The 12,384-nt window shown below is 32.5% G+C and overlaps 2 protein-coding genes across 3 annotated transcripts in view; both read right to left on the reverse strand.

Annotated features, from left to right (window-relative positions):
* The window catches only part of LOC107002862 (protein TRAUCO), a 4,741-nt gene extending 1,905 nt beyond the window's left edge, over positions 1-2,836 (reverse strand). Inside the window, exon 1 of one of the 2 annotated variants that reach the window (XM_027913114.1) lies at positions 1,737-2,836. In XM_027913114.1, coding sequence (XP_027768915.1) covers positions 1,737-2,808 — 1,072 coding nt within the window. In that variant the 5' untranslated portion in view covers positions 2,809-2,836. The remainder of the gene's footprint in view (positions 1-1,736) is intronic. The other variant, XM_015201051.2, reaches the window with a different exon arrangement.
* A 4,104-nt stretch (positions 2,837-6,940) lies between these two features.
* LOC107003231 (G patch domain-containing protein 11) lies at positions 6,941-11,905 on the reverse strand. The gene is made up of 4 exons (XM_015201530.2): positions 11,717-11,905; positions 10,064-10,588; positions 7,764-7,829; positions 6,941-7,528 (listed from the first exon to the last, which is right to left on the reverse strand). The coding sequence occupies exons 1-4, from the start codon at positions 11,810-11,812 to the stop codon at positions 7,469-7,471; spliced, it is 747 nt and encodes a 248-aa protein (XP_015057016.1). The 5' UTR covers positions 11,813-11,905; the 3' UTR covers positions 6,941-7,468.
* Positions 11,906-12,384: the final 479 nt, after the last annotated feature.

A 12,384-nucleotide genomic window follows, 5' to 3' on the forward strand; every position in this document is an offset into this window, starting at 1 on the left:
AAAAAAAAAAAAAAAAAAAAAAAAAAAAAAAAAAAAAAAAAAAAAAAAAAAAAAAGGGGGGGGGGGGGAGTAGAGAATAGATAGAATTAAAAAAAAAAAAGCAAGAAAGAAGGATGAAAAAAAAACAAGAGCTGGAGAGGAAAAAATATAGGGAGCATTTTAGGAGTTCTGGAGAAAGGGTTTTTGAAAATCAAGTCAAGGTCTGTTCGCAGTTTCGAGTCATTGGACATGAAAGTTAGTTGTTGTTAACTTTGCAAATCAGTACATCGTAGCATCTTTCTTGTTGCGAAATAATATTCACAAAAAAGGTAATGCTCAATCTTTCTTTGCATAGTTTTCAATGTCAGGATTGTGTTAGACTTAATTACAATAATCATAGTTGTTCAGATCTCAAGTGTTTCTGACTTGGTTATCATTCTTCGGCATTATTAACTAAGTTATGTTCAGATTAACTAAGTTATGTTCAGATTTTGTTTTCGTTAGATTTAGAGTAAAATTGGTGCGATAGGCGATTATTTCTTATGGGCAAATATGTTTATATGTCAATATTGTAATATATATTGTTGGCAAAATGATCTAGTGACTCTTATACTTGTACGAGCCCTTATACTTGTACGAGCTTGTATTGTGGACCCTTATACTTAACCTTTTACCACTTGAACTCTTAAACTCAATCAAAAGAAGATTTTTAAACCCCTCCTACCATGTTTGTAGTGCACTCTATCTATTCATTAACTATTTTTAAATAATTGACATGTCATGATTATATTCATTAACTATTTTCAAAAAATTATTAATTAGAAATATTAATAATAGCTTAAATAATCTTCTTCATTGTTGATAACCTAAGCGCGGCCATCTTCCTCCTTTTCTCCTCTCCCCACTTCCATCGAGAAACAGAGGTTAGCACCATCAAAGGAAGCTGCCGCCACCACCACCTATACTCTCTTCCTCACCATCTTCATCTCCACCGCACACCCTCGCCATTTTCCTTTCCTCATTCCCTGACCTTCACAAAATCAGCAGTCCTAAGCCGCCGCACCACCAGCTCCGACCAGCAAACCTCTTCGTCTACGTGACCAACTCCTTGCACCCTTACTCGCCTCATCTCCTCTCTACCGTCTTCCTTTCTCCGAACCACCAACGACCCCCATATGAACCACTACGGACCCCTTCTTCTCTCCATCTTCTCTAGCGTACCAGGATGCCACCAGCACCCCCTCGCCGCTTCCGTTCTGACGAAAAAGGGACCAGCGCGGCTTCTCATTCTCACTCTACTGTTTGGCGAGCACACTCAACAATGAAGAAGACGATTTCCTAATTTTTTATTTTTTTCAATTTAATATTTTATAATTTTAATTTTTTAAAATTTAAATACGATATCACTCACTTGTTGAAGCGTGTAGTCATACACTCTTGCCAATTCAGACATCTTAATGCCGCATACGCTTAACGGTCACAGGGATTCAATACCTACATAAAACTAAACCATTTCCAAAACCCGCCAACTTTTCTTACTCATTCACAATCAGCTTCTGAAACAACAGCAATCTATAAATACCAAAACATCAGATCCTCATGTACCTATGTCATCCAAATTACTATTATTTCTATCATCTTCAAGTTTTTAAAGATCATTTCAAGTAGCACTCGGCATAAAAATTGTATCTTTATAAAAACAACAGCAAGAAAATTTGAATAAAGTGGAACAATTAAGCTAGTTGTCAGTGACATACCAGGAATTATTTTAGGAGGATCTTCTTTAGGATCAGCTGCACACATATATCTCTGTCCCTTATACCAAACAAGCCGAGGCGGTTTTGGGGCATATTGAGCACCTTCAGGCAAATTGATATACAAGCCAATAACATCACCTTCTCCATATCCTTCTTCCCCGTATTTCTCCCTTAATGCTTTATGAATCTTGCTACCATCAATATCTCTATAACCAAAACTATTCCCATCATATCCAACAGGTGCTTGCAAATCCCCTTTATCTGTTGACCACCCAAGTCGTGCATGCCCTGTGTCACCTAATTTCACTACCTTAATCTCGAAATACCATGCTCCTTCTAACACCCCTCTTGTTGCTCTCACCATCCTATAACCTTTTGTACTTCCTGCAGTTAATCTATCTTCACTTACATCAACTTTTTCTGCTTTGTAAACCTTTGAAAGACAGATTTTTACATCTGGGCTATCATCATTTTTGTCTGGAAACCTTGGAATTGGTATAATGTAAACTTTATCTTCTGCTTCCTGTTCTGGAACGACTCCATTTTTCTTTCCATTGCTTTTTTGGTTGCTAGTGTTGTTCTTGTTCTTCTTCTTCCCTTTTCTCGAACTGGATTTCGTCCAAAGGTTGTTATTGTTGTTTTTCTTCTTCGATTTGGATTTTGCCTTCTTCTTGCTACTAGACGACGCCATTCCCTTAGCGGTTGCAGGTGTTGACAAGGGTAATTTCGTCAAATCCTCTTCTTCTTCTTCTATTTTTGGTGATGCTAGGGTTAAACTGGATAGTTGTTTCTGCTTCTTCGGCGGTGGCTCATCAACTTCCTCCTCTTCTTCCTCCTCATCCTCCTCTTCATCATCGTTATCTTCTTCCAATTTGGTGGATTTCAAGGGACTTTTCGGGTCGGCAGATGGTACATCGGATTCAGGTTCTGGATTATCCACACTGCCTTTTTTTGCAACTTCCTGCAGAACTTCCTCAAGGGTCACCGGAGCTTCGACGGCGGATGACGGAGCAGGGTCGGCGGTAATTTCCTCTTCTTCTTCGTCTTGGTAAGTAGCCATGAGATTCTCCATTGTTAGGATTTGATAGGAATGTGTATGGGCTTTAAATATATATAGTGCGGAAAACTTGGCCCAATTCTCATGTATTATCAAAGCCCAAATTATACTTACACCAACTAGATATAGGAGTGTCATATATCAGTGTCAAATTATTGAATTTCGAGTGTTAATTAAATTTTTAAATATATTACTTTTTAAGATATATATTACTATTGGTTATAATAAATTATTCTGTTTAAGTTTTTATGTTAATCAATTTTTTCTCATCAATCTCCATCTTCATCATTAATGTTTTTCTTTCTTCTTCTTGTTCATCACAAATTTCAGTATTAAACTCTTTAAATTGAAATTTGAAACAACACAACAATTTGAGATTTGTTTTTATTTAATCATTTTTAAAGTCATGTATTCGTGATAGATTTCAATTTATTTTGTCTTCTAGATTTCAAAGTTTAAGGTAAAAATTCATTGATTTAGAGTTCTCTTAGTTTTTTTTCATGGCTAGTGATTATTCAACTAAGAAGAATGTTTATTTATTATTGCTCAAAAAATGACATGAAAATTACCACTGCAACTTTTGAAATATTTAGCCACTTAAATTTGGAGAAAAAAAAAAAGAAAAATTAGCAAATTAATCAAAAAAAGTTAACATATTTAGTGAAAACCTCCATACTTTAAAAATATTAATAAAAATATCAAAAATATCATTATTTTTAAAAAATAATGTATCCTAATCCACATCCTAATTTCCCTCACACTTTGTTACACGGTTCTTATCAAATTTTAAAAAGAAAAACTTTATTTTCTCTCTCTAAAATTTGTAAATTCAAATCTCTCCTATTTTTCAGATTTCCAATATCACTCTTCCCCCATTTTTCAGATTTTTAATTTCACTCTTCCCTCATTTTTGGTTTTAGAAATTGGATTCTCAATAATCCCATTGATTAAGGTATTCATCTTTTTCATATTTTTATTTTTGTTTTTTGATTTTAGTATTGTTTAAATCGTTTTAATTTGTTGTCCGTAATTAAAAAAAATTTTAGGATTTGATAATCTAAAAGACATTCTTTAATGGATGAGTTTAAGAGACTTACTAGAGGTATCCCACTAAATCATCAAATATCTAGTGAATTTTCATCATTTAATCTATGTATTACTCAAAAAATAGCGATAATGTAGGATCGACTGCTAAATTGATGGAGGATAGACGATCGGAACAATTGCAGGATTCAATCGGTGCACAAAATCTTTCTCAAATTGATCTTATGAGTGTTGATTCATCACTAAACATTTTTCATACATATTTTTCTATTTCATTGATTGTGAAGTGTTGAACTCTAAAAAATATATTATGTAAAGTCATCATCTGTTCTCAATAGAGTATTTAAATACAAATCATTATTATTCAAATACAAAGATAGGTAGGCGATCTCCCAAACAAGAATACAATTTGTTTTGAAAATTTTTGTATTTCGTCTTGATCAATGTAGTTGTATCATTTGTTACTTTTAGAAAGGCATGTCAACTACACGAGGTCAATTTGAAGTAATAAATTTAAATGAATACATAATAAATGACAATACAAACTGAAATCCGAATACATAATTATTTTCTTTTTACATATAATGAACTAGATCAGTTTTGCATTATGTGCCGATAAATATAATTGTATACTATGTTACTTTCAGAAAAGCAAATCACGCAATGTCAATAACTAAATGGATACATAATAAATGACGATACGAACTGACATCTGAATACATAATTGTTTTCGTTTTACATATAATGAACTAGATCATTTTTGTATTTCGTACTATCAATATAGTTTTATCCATTGTTACTTCTAGAAAAGCAAGTCACACAATGTCAATATTTAAACGAATGCATAATTAATGACAATACAAAATGACATATGAATACACAATTGTATTCATTTTACATATAATGAACTTGAACAGTTTTGTATTTCATATTGATCAATATAGATGTATGCAATGTTATATCCAGAAAAACAATTCAATAGCAAGTAATATATTTAAACAAATGCATGATATATGACAATGCAAATTGATATTAAAATACAATTCTAAATAATATTTATTAAATACGATTTAAAAATCAGACAAACAATTTCATCCATCACTTTTAAAGAAAAAAATACAAAAGTTGTTTGTCGATGATTTTGTCATCCCATTTCATTAAAATAAATACTCAACAAACTGAAAAGAAAATCTAATCAAAATATATTGATAATCGATGATGAGAGAATTCATCAGCAATGAAGAATACCGATTAATCTTTAGTTTTTAAATTTTGTAACCGCTGAGATTTTTAAGCAATTTTTTCTTTTTTAAAAATTTCTTCTTTTTGTTATTTAACAATTGTATTCAATCAATTAAAATAAATAAAAAAAATTTAAAAAATACATAATACATTAAAATTTTAATAATTTTACTAAATATTAAAAATATTACATTGAATCCTATTAAATATCAAAATATTGACATTATGAAAAATTTCCTATAAGAAAATGCAACAACTTTGACAAACTAAAGTGAAAGATAGTATCAATTTGTTGCAAATAGAAAAAAGGATTTTTGGAATAATTGTGATAAACATTAACGCAGAAGATGAGAAGGGAACTTTTTGGATCAGATAGGAATTAATTAGATTATTGGCACATTATCGGTGTATGTGACATATTATTAAATTAATATTATATGTATCTATTCTTTTATTAGTGTTACTGTGTCTAATTAAGTGTGTATGTATTTAAATAAATATATGCATGTATTGGAGATTTATGCATTATTAAAGATTTATGCGTGTATTTGATACGTTAATGATATTTTCACACATTATTAAGTTAAGATTATATGTATTCAGTTTTTAATCGGTATATCTAATTGAGTGTATAGGTATATGGCAAAATATATAAATGTATCTGAATAATAGTTCAAAATAGATCATTAAAAAATCTAACTTTGGAAAATCGCCAAAAAGAATAAAAAGATTTGATTTTTTTAGGAATTGTGGCTTTCAGTCATTTTCACCTTTAAAGTTGTTGCAAACATGATATTTACCTTAATTAATGACTTTCAGTCATACCTATTAGTTAGACACACTAATTGATATGAGATACATATTTCTAAAAGAGATAGATACATGTAAGAGAGACACAATATATGATAAGAAATGTAATATTACAAACTAATATGGTCTAATTAAGTAATTAGATTCCAACATAATGAGATTTTTGTAAGTTATCATATTTTTTAAATATATTTTTAAAAATATTTGAAATTGTTAATTATTGTGATTATAGTACATTTTACGTTAATTTCAAATAAGATGTATTACTCTCATTGTCTCTATTTATGTGAAATAGATAGAAATTGGTGAGTCAACCAAATTTTTATATGATTTTTAATGAAAACCGTTGAACTTCATACACGAGTTGCATGGTTTAAATATTTTAAATTGTTAATTATTGTAATTTATAGTTCTTTTACGTAATTCCCAATTATATATGTTACTCTTTCTTTGACAGTTTATGTGGCATTAATAAAAAATTCAAAAGTTTAATCAATTTTAAAAAAATATTTTTCAGTTGTAATTATTTTAATTTATAGTACTCTTTTTCGTAATATTTTAATACATAGTTAGATATTTTAAGTTATTAACTATTATAATTTATAGTATTTTTAACATAATTTTTACTAAATAACAAATTAAAAGAAAAATAAGATAGAATAAATTAAAATGTAGAAAATACTAATGAATAGTTGTCGATTTCTAGCCAAAGTAGGGCCCACATATTTAGAGCAAAACATGAATTTGGAGCTAAAATTAGGAGACGATATAAGAGCTTTTTCGAATACATTTGAGCATTTGGTCGAACTAGTGCAACATATTAATTTGTTTCCACCTATAATTTGAAAGAATCAGATTCTTTCGGTAACTATGCAAAAGAAGACAATTACGATAAAATATTTCATAAGTGAAATTTAAAGAAAGTAAAATGTATATCGACTTTATTGTTATCTCATGGAGATAGAAAATTAGGTACAATGACGAAAATATAGCAGATAAAAAGGAGATAGTGTAAAGTCTATCAGAAGAAAGCAAAAACAACAAAATAGGGTGATAGTCAAATAAAAATAAACAACATACTATGATATATTTCTGACATGAGCTACTGAAAATTACATTCAAAAGTAGGATCTACTGTCATAGTTTTCAAGGATAACAGGCCCTAACAAGATAATGTTCATGGTGTTGTACCCTCCTTGTGGAGTAATCAAATATGGCAATGCTAATATTACAAATGCAATCAACACATTTAAGAATAGCTGCAACTTCAATCAACAGCTACACTACAAGAATCACTAATCTTGATATACAGCCACCATCCATTGCACAACTATCAAGGTTCATGTGGCTCAAGAAATGCAATTCGAAGCTATGGGAGATGCCACCAATATAATTCTGCTTTCAATAATTTATTGAGAAGCGGCATTCACCTGAAAGGAATTGTCCTCAGTTCTTGATTTGCTGCCAAGATGCATGATGAATCTCTGCTCCTATCATCCCTGGAATTATCCATTTGTTGCAGGAGGGATTCTAAATCCTTCTCAAGGTGTTGCTGCTAAGGCCTACTGGGGAATGGCATCTAGTGGTCATCCTCAGTTATCCCAGGGCAGTTAGACTGCAGTGCCTCGGTTGATTCATACTGCAAAAAGAAAAAAGAAATTACTAATAAGATGCAGTTACAGATTGACGAGTTTTCTTCAAGAAAACGTGTTTACTATTCCCTATTTTCTGTCCATTTGCCTTATATGATACCTCCCTACTAGAAACTGGAAAGATTCAAATGCCTTATTTACCGTCTTAAACTTCGTTTCAAGTCAAAAACACGTAAAATGAAACAAAAATATAATTTGTCTAATATATCCCCCTCTACTTACCTGACATCCACAGAAAAGACAGTAATGATACTCATCTCTCAGCTTCATCAATGTATTGAGCAAATCCTGCATTGTAAGTAGTGAAGCAGTACCCAAAATCAGTAGCGGGTTCAATCAGAGAGGACAAGCATTAACCAGCAAAGCTAAATAAAAAAGTAGCCATCATCAACAATAGCATTGCCAACAAGCTCCAAGTTGAGGAACATAACAATTTTTAGTATCGCCCAGAGTAATAAATAGGGAAAGGAGGGGGCAGAAATTATGGAGAATGACAATTTTTTTTAAAATCTCATGAAACATCCCATAAACCTAAAATTCAGCACCCTTATTTCTTCTGTTTTCTTCCATGCAATCTCTTGGACAGAGGAGTAGGGAGTATCTCTTTTTAAATAACAAAAAGGAGAACCTTAATGTTTGAAAGTTTAAATTCAAAGAACTTCACAATTTGCCCATACTCAAATGATCAAAATGATCTGGACACCAGAAACTGTGGGAAGAAAGGTTTTTTTTCAAATGACTTCTTCAATATATGTGATCCTTTCATCCATCAAGCTCTAACCTTTTGAAAATCTCACAATGTTCAGAAATCTTCCAGAGGTATGTGGATAGGGTGAAGACAATCTACTAATGGATAGGGTAAAAAAGTCTCAGCATGATAAGTCCTCCTAATACTGGACTTGTAAGAGCAGAATGGATACAAAAGATCTATATAACTCCTACTGGAGTTATTTTTTTGTGTGCTCGCGCATAGATATTGAGAGGGAGAGGGAGACAGTAAAATAGACTTGGAAAATTCTGATTTGTAGATAATATGTTCATTTTCTTGCACTTTAATCTTGATGCGTTAATAATCAGCTATAGTTTGAAAGTCATGAAGATCCCACATTCCAACTTTCAAATGAATATGTTACACGCTCAATAGGCGTTATAATCATAGACTACAAATTCTGCAGGAATTTCTGAGGGATAGGAGCAAAGTGAAACAGTTGGTTCAACTATTCGATCCAGTTGTTCAAGCCATTGATGGAACAGTTGGAGAGGAAGTCTTAATGCGAGTCAGATGACTGCTAATTATCTTTAATTTATTTAGTTTTATTTGTTGAATTGTGTGACTACCTCATCTAAAAGCTAAAGTTGTAAGAGAAGGTACACTTTTATTTATTTAACTATATCTTCATACACTTCTGACATTATCTCTGCTGAGAAAGGCTAAAATTCTGGAACAGTACTTGCAAACAGTAAGCTCACAAGGTTGCTTTGATCTTTTGTGGAACAGGTAGATTTGGGATGCCCAGCTGGACACAACAGAATTTGGCATATTTAGTCATAAAAGACTTTCTAGGTAAGTCGGTTATCTCATTCTGCTCCAGTCAATGTAAAATCTCTTAATTTGTTGATTCAAAATTTTTGGTCAAGTTACACATGAATGGAATGTTAGTTCCCTCATGACTTTCTTGACCAAATCTAAGCAAAACCGTAATGGACGTCTCTGCACATAAGGTTGTAATCTATTTGTTCCTTTCTTAAATCAGTGAGAAGTTCAAACGTTGCATTTGTCCTTGCTATTCTTGAGGGAAGCATAAAACCTGGGGTCAGGTTTTGTAAAAGAGGTATGTCCTGACGAACCAACTGCCAACATACCTGTGGATTCTTATTTTGGGTGAAGTATACTGTGGATTATTATTTATGTCAACTTCACAATTAAGGAAAATGACATTTGGCCTAAGTCCTAACTCAACCTAAAAAACTGGACCATATAAGAAGACAACAGCCTGAATCCTAAAACAATGTGAAACACTTATGTACCTGCACACCCATGACTGATCATTCAGTTTGTGGACAATATAACATGGGAACCCAACATTAGTTAAACCAAGATGGCACGTATCGGGCTTTAATACCAAAGTAAGAAAAATGGACTTGGGTGTAACTTAACCTCAAAATTTGTTCCCAAGGTGAGAATTCAAGGTCACGGGTGTATCCACAACATAAGTTGTGAGTTCGGCTGAATTCAATAGTTTTGGCCTATATCACATATGTAATTTAGAGAATCACTTATATGTTCACAGTATGAATAGTAGATTTTCGACCTAGTTATTAGCGCTTCGGGTCAATGTCCTAGCAAGAAACTACACAATTGGTATTGTTAATCACTAACTTCCCTAGAATTATTTACAGTGCAAACCTAAGCCAACTCAGTTTTTAGCACAAAATGGTTAAAAGGGAAAATGAACCAAATGTTAGTTCCACTATGGCATTCAGTTTACTTCGAAAAATCATACAAAAATGATAAAAAATACCTCTTCTGTGATCGGTTCTTCCTCTTCCTCCTCCTCATCCTTTCCTACATCCTCTTCTTCCTTTTTCTCCGTTACAACCTCCCTATTTTCCAACTGAGCCAGTACTGCATCAGCCTTGTGAAAATTGCTGACAATCCTCTTATCCTTCCATCGCTCCTTCAGGAGAGATCCAAAAGTTTCCATTAGCTCTTCTTCTCTCCTTCTATCCCTGTTAGCCTTCTCCATTTCCTTCCTCATCTTCTCTACCTTATCATCTTCTTTCCCAATCCCAGCACGCCCTCTTCGGATTTCCAGTCCCACAGGTTCAGACCTACCAGAACCTTCCTTGCCTAATGCTGATCCCGGAGTATAACCCATTTGTTTCAACATTTTGAATCCAATGTTGCTCTCAGGAATTGCTGACTCTAAATTGACTAGAGTTTTTTGGTCCTCTTCAATTTGCTTCTGCTCTCTCTTGAGCTTTTTCCTTTCTTGCCAGTTTAACACCTTACGTTTCTTGTTCGCAACTTCAGGCTTATTTGATGCCTGCCAACCCAATACAAACAGATAAGGGCCAGAAGCAACTCATAACACATGATCTATTTTGACATCCATGTCTTATTTTTATATTTGTCCACCGAATTTAGACACGGTTTTGCAATGACAAGCTAAGTACAAGAAAATCCAAAATTTAGAATTTGACAGTCAGTCCAAATTATCTATAACAACTAACTCAGGCCATTGAAAACCTATGGAAACAAAAGTTCTGCTTGTTAATATTAGAGTGTGTTTGATATTTCGGAAAACATATTTCGGAAAATGTTTGTCAAGTTTTACATGTTTGGTTGGTCAAATTAATTTGGAAAACATTTTTTATTGCGAAAAAAAAGCTCCTTAGAGATGAGGAAAATGATTTGTCTAATGAAAGTAGGGAAGTAAGCTCCATAAGTGACATCCCAAATTCATTGCCTCCTCCCCACCCACCCAACATATCCAATCCCCCCACCCCTTAACTATCCCCCCCCCACCACCACCCAACCCCCACTCTCTACTATCTCCCGCCCACAAAGTTTTCCGCTAGATTACATATTAATGCTGTTGCGATAATATTTTATGCTTACTTACCAAACACTAGAAAATAAGTAAGAAACTCATTTACTTCCCAACAAAACATTTTCTAGAAAATGTACCAAACCTATATTGCTCACGCTCTTCAAAAATGTCCGGATGCGTGTCTGATCCGACAGAGGTGCGGCAACATTTTTGGAAAGTCTGATCAACTTTACCAAACACACTCTAAATGATGACTAATTTTCATCCTAGCAGCACTTAACGAAATTATGCAAGTAAACATTTCAAAACAAATGAAAACCAAACAGTGATAATAATATATTGATTCCAAGCATACAGAGAGTGCTGATTAGTGTGTGAATGTTGAAACTACAAGCCTACATGACAGTATGTATACAGAGGAAATCGAAAAGAAAAACTAAGGTCATCAGAAATTTAACTTTACTATGATTATCGAACACTTGAATACACTAAAAATCATAAAATTTTGATGTATTCGACTTTCAAATAAGTATAGTTGAGATTTTAGGAAATTTTGTCAAAATACACAAAAAGAAATATATAAATAAAAATCTAGGGTTTGTATGGGTGAGAGGAACTCACCGTTTTAGAGGAGGGTTTAGAGGGACGAGAAGAAGCTCCAGGAGGAAGAAAGTGAGAAAGGTCTCCCATGTAATCATCTTCTTCATTTTCCGCCATTGTTGCTAACTGTAAGCTACGGAATCGGATGCTTCTAAATTGTTGAAATATACTCCCCTTCCTTCAAAATATTTTTTACTTAGGTTTGGTTGAATGGCGATATAAAATTATAATAAGAAGTTAAAGTTTTATTTGCACATATAATTTAAATTTTTTATATTGTGAAATTATTAAAATTATTTTTAATTTTGTAAATTATAAAATCTCATACAACACTATCAATCTATCACAAAGATATTCTTAATAAAATAATATTTATTGATCAATAATTAATTCAGTAAAAAAGTAAAACTAAACATATATACGTTGTGATGTCTTTAATGTAGTGTCACGATCCAAAACCGGGCCGCGACTGGCACCCACACTTACCCTCCTATGTGAGCGAACCAACCAATCTAAACCCTAACATTTCAATTTAATATCAGCAGAAAGTAATGCGGAAGACTTAAACTCATTAATAAAAACCAATTCAATAACTTCTAAAATTCAACATCTATTATTCCCCAAAATCTGGAAGTCATCACCACAAGAACATCTATGATCAAATTACTAAACTAAGAGTATTCTAAGAA

Source organism: Solanum pennellii, chromosome 11, assembly GCF_001406875.1.
Source record: "Solanum pennellii chromosome 11, SPENNV200".
NCBI lineage: Eukaryota > Viridiplantae > Streptophyta > Magnoliopsida > Solanales > Solanaceae > Solanum > Solanum pennellii.

Bases quoted from the DNA above. Each gene is read 5' to 3' on its own strand.
- LOC107003231 (XM_015201530.2), bottom strand. From the start codon at position 11,812: ATGGCGGAAAATGAAGAAGATGATTACATGGGAGACCTTTCTCACTTT. The intron at 10,589-11,716 runs GTGAGTTCCTCT...TTGGGTTGGCAG, and splicing joins CTAAACCCTCCTCTAAAACG to GCATCAAATAAGCCTGAAGT. The intron at 7,830-10,063 runs GTATTTTTTATC...CTTACAATGCAG, and splicing joins AAGAACCGATCACAGAAGAG to GATTTGCTCAATACATTGAT.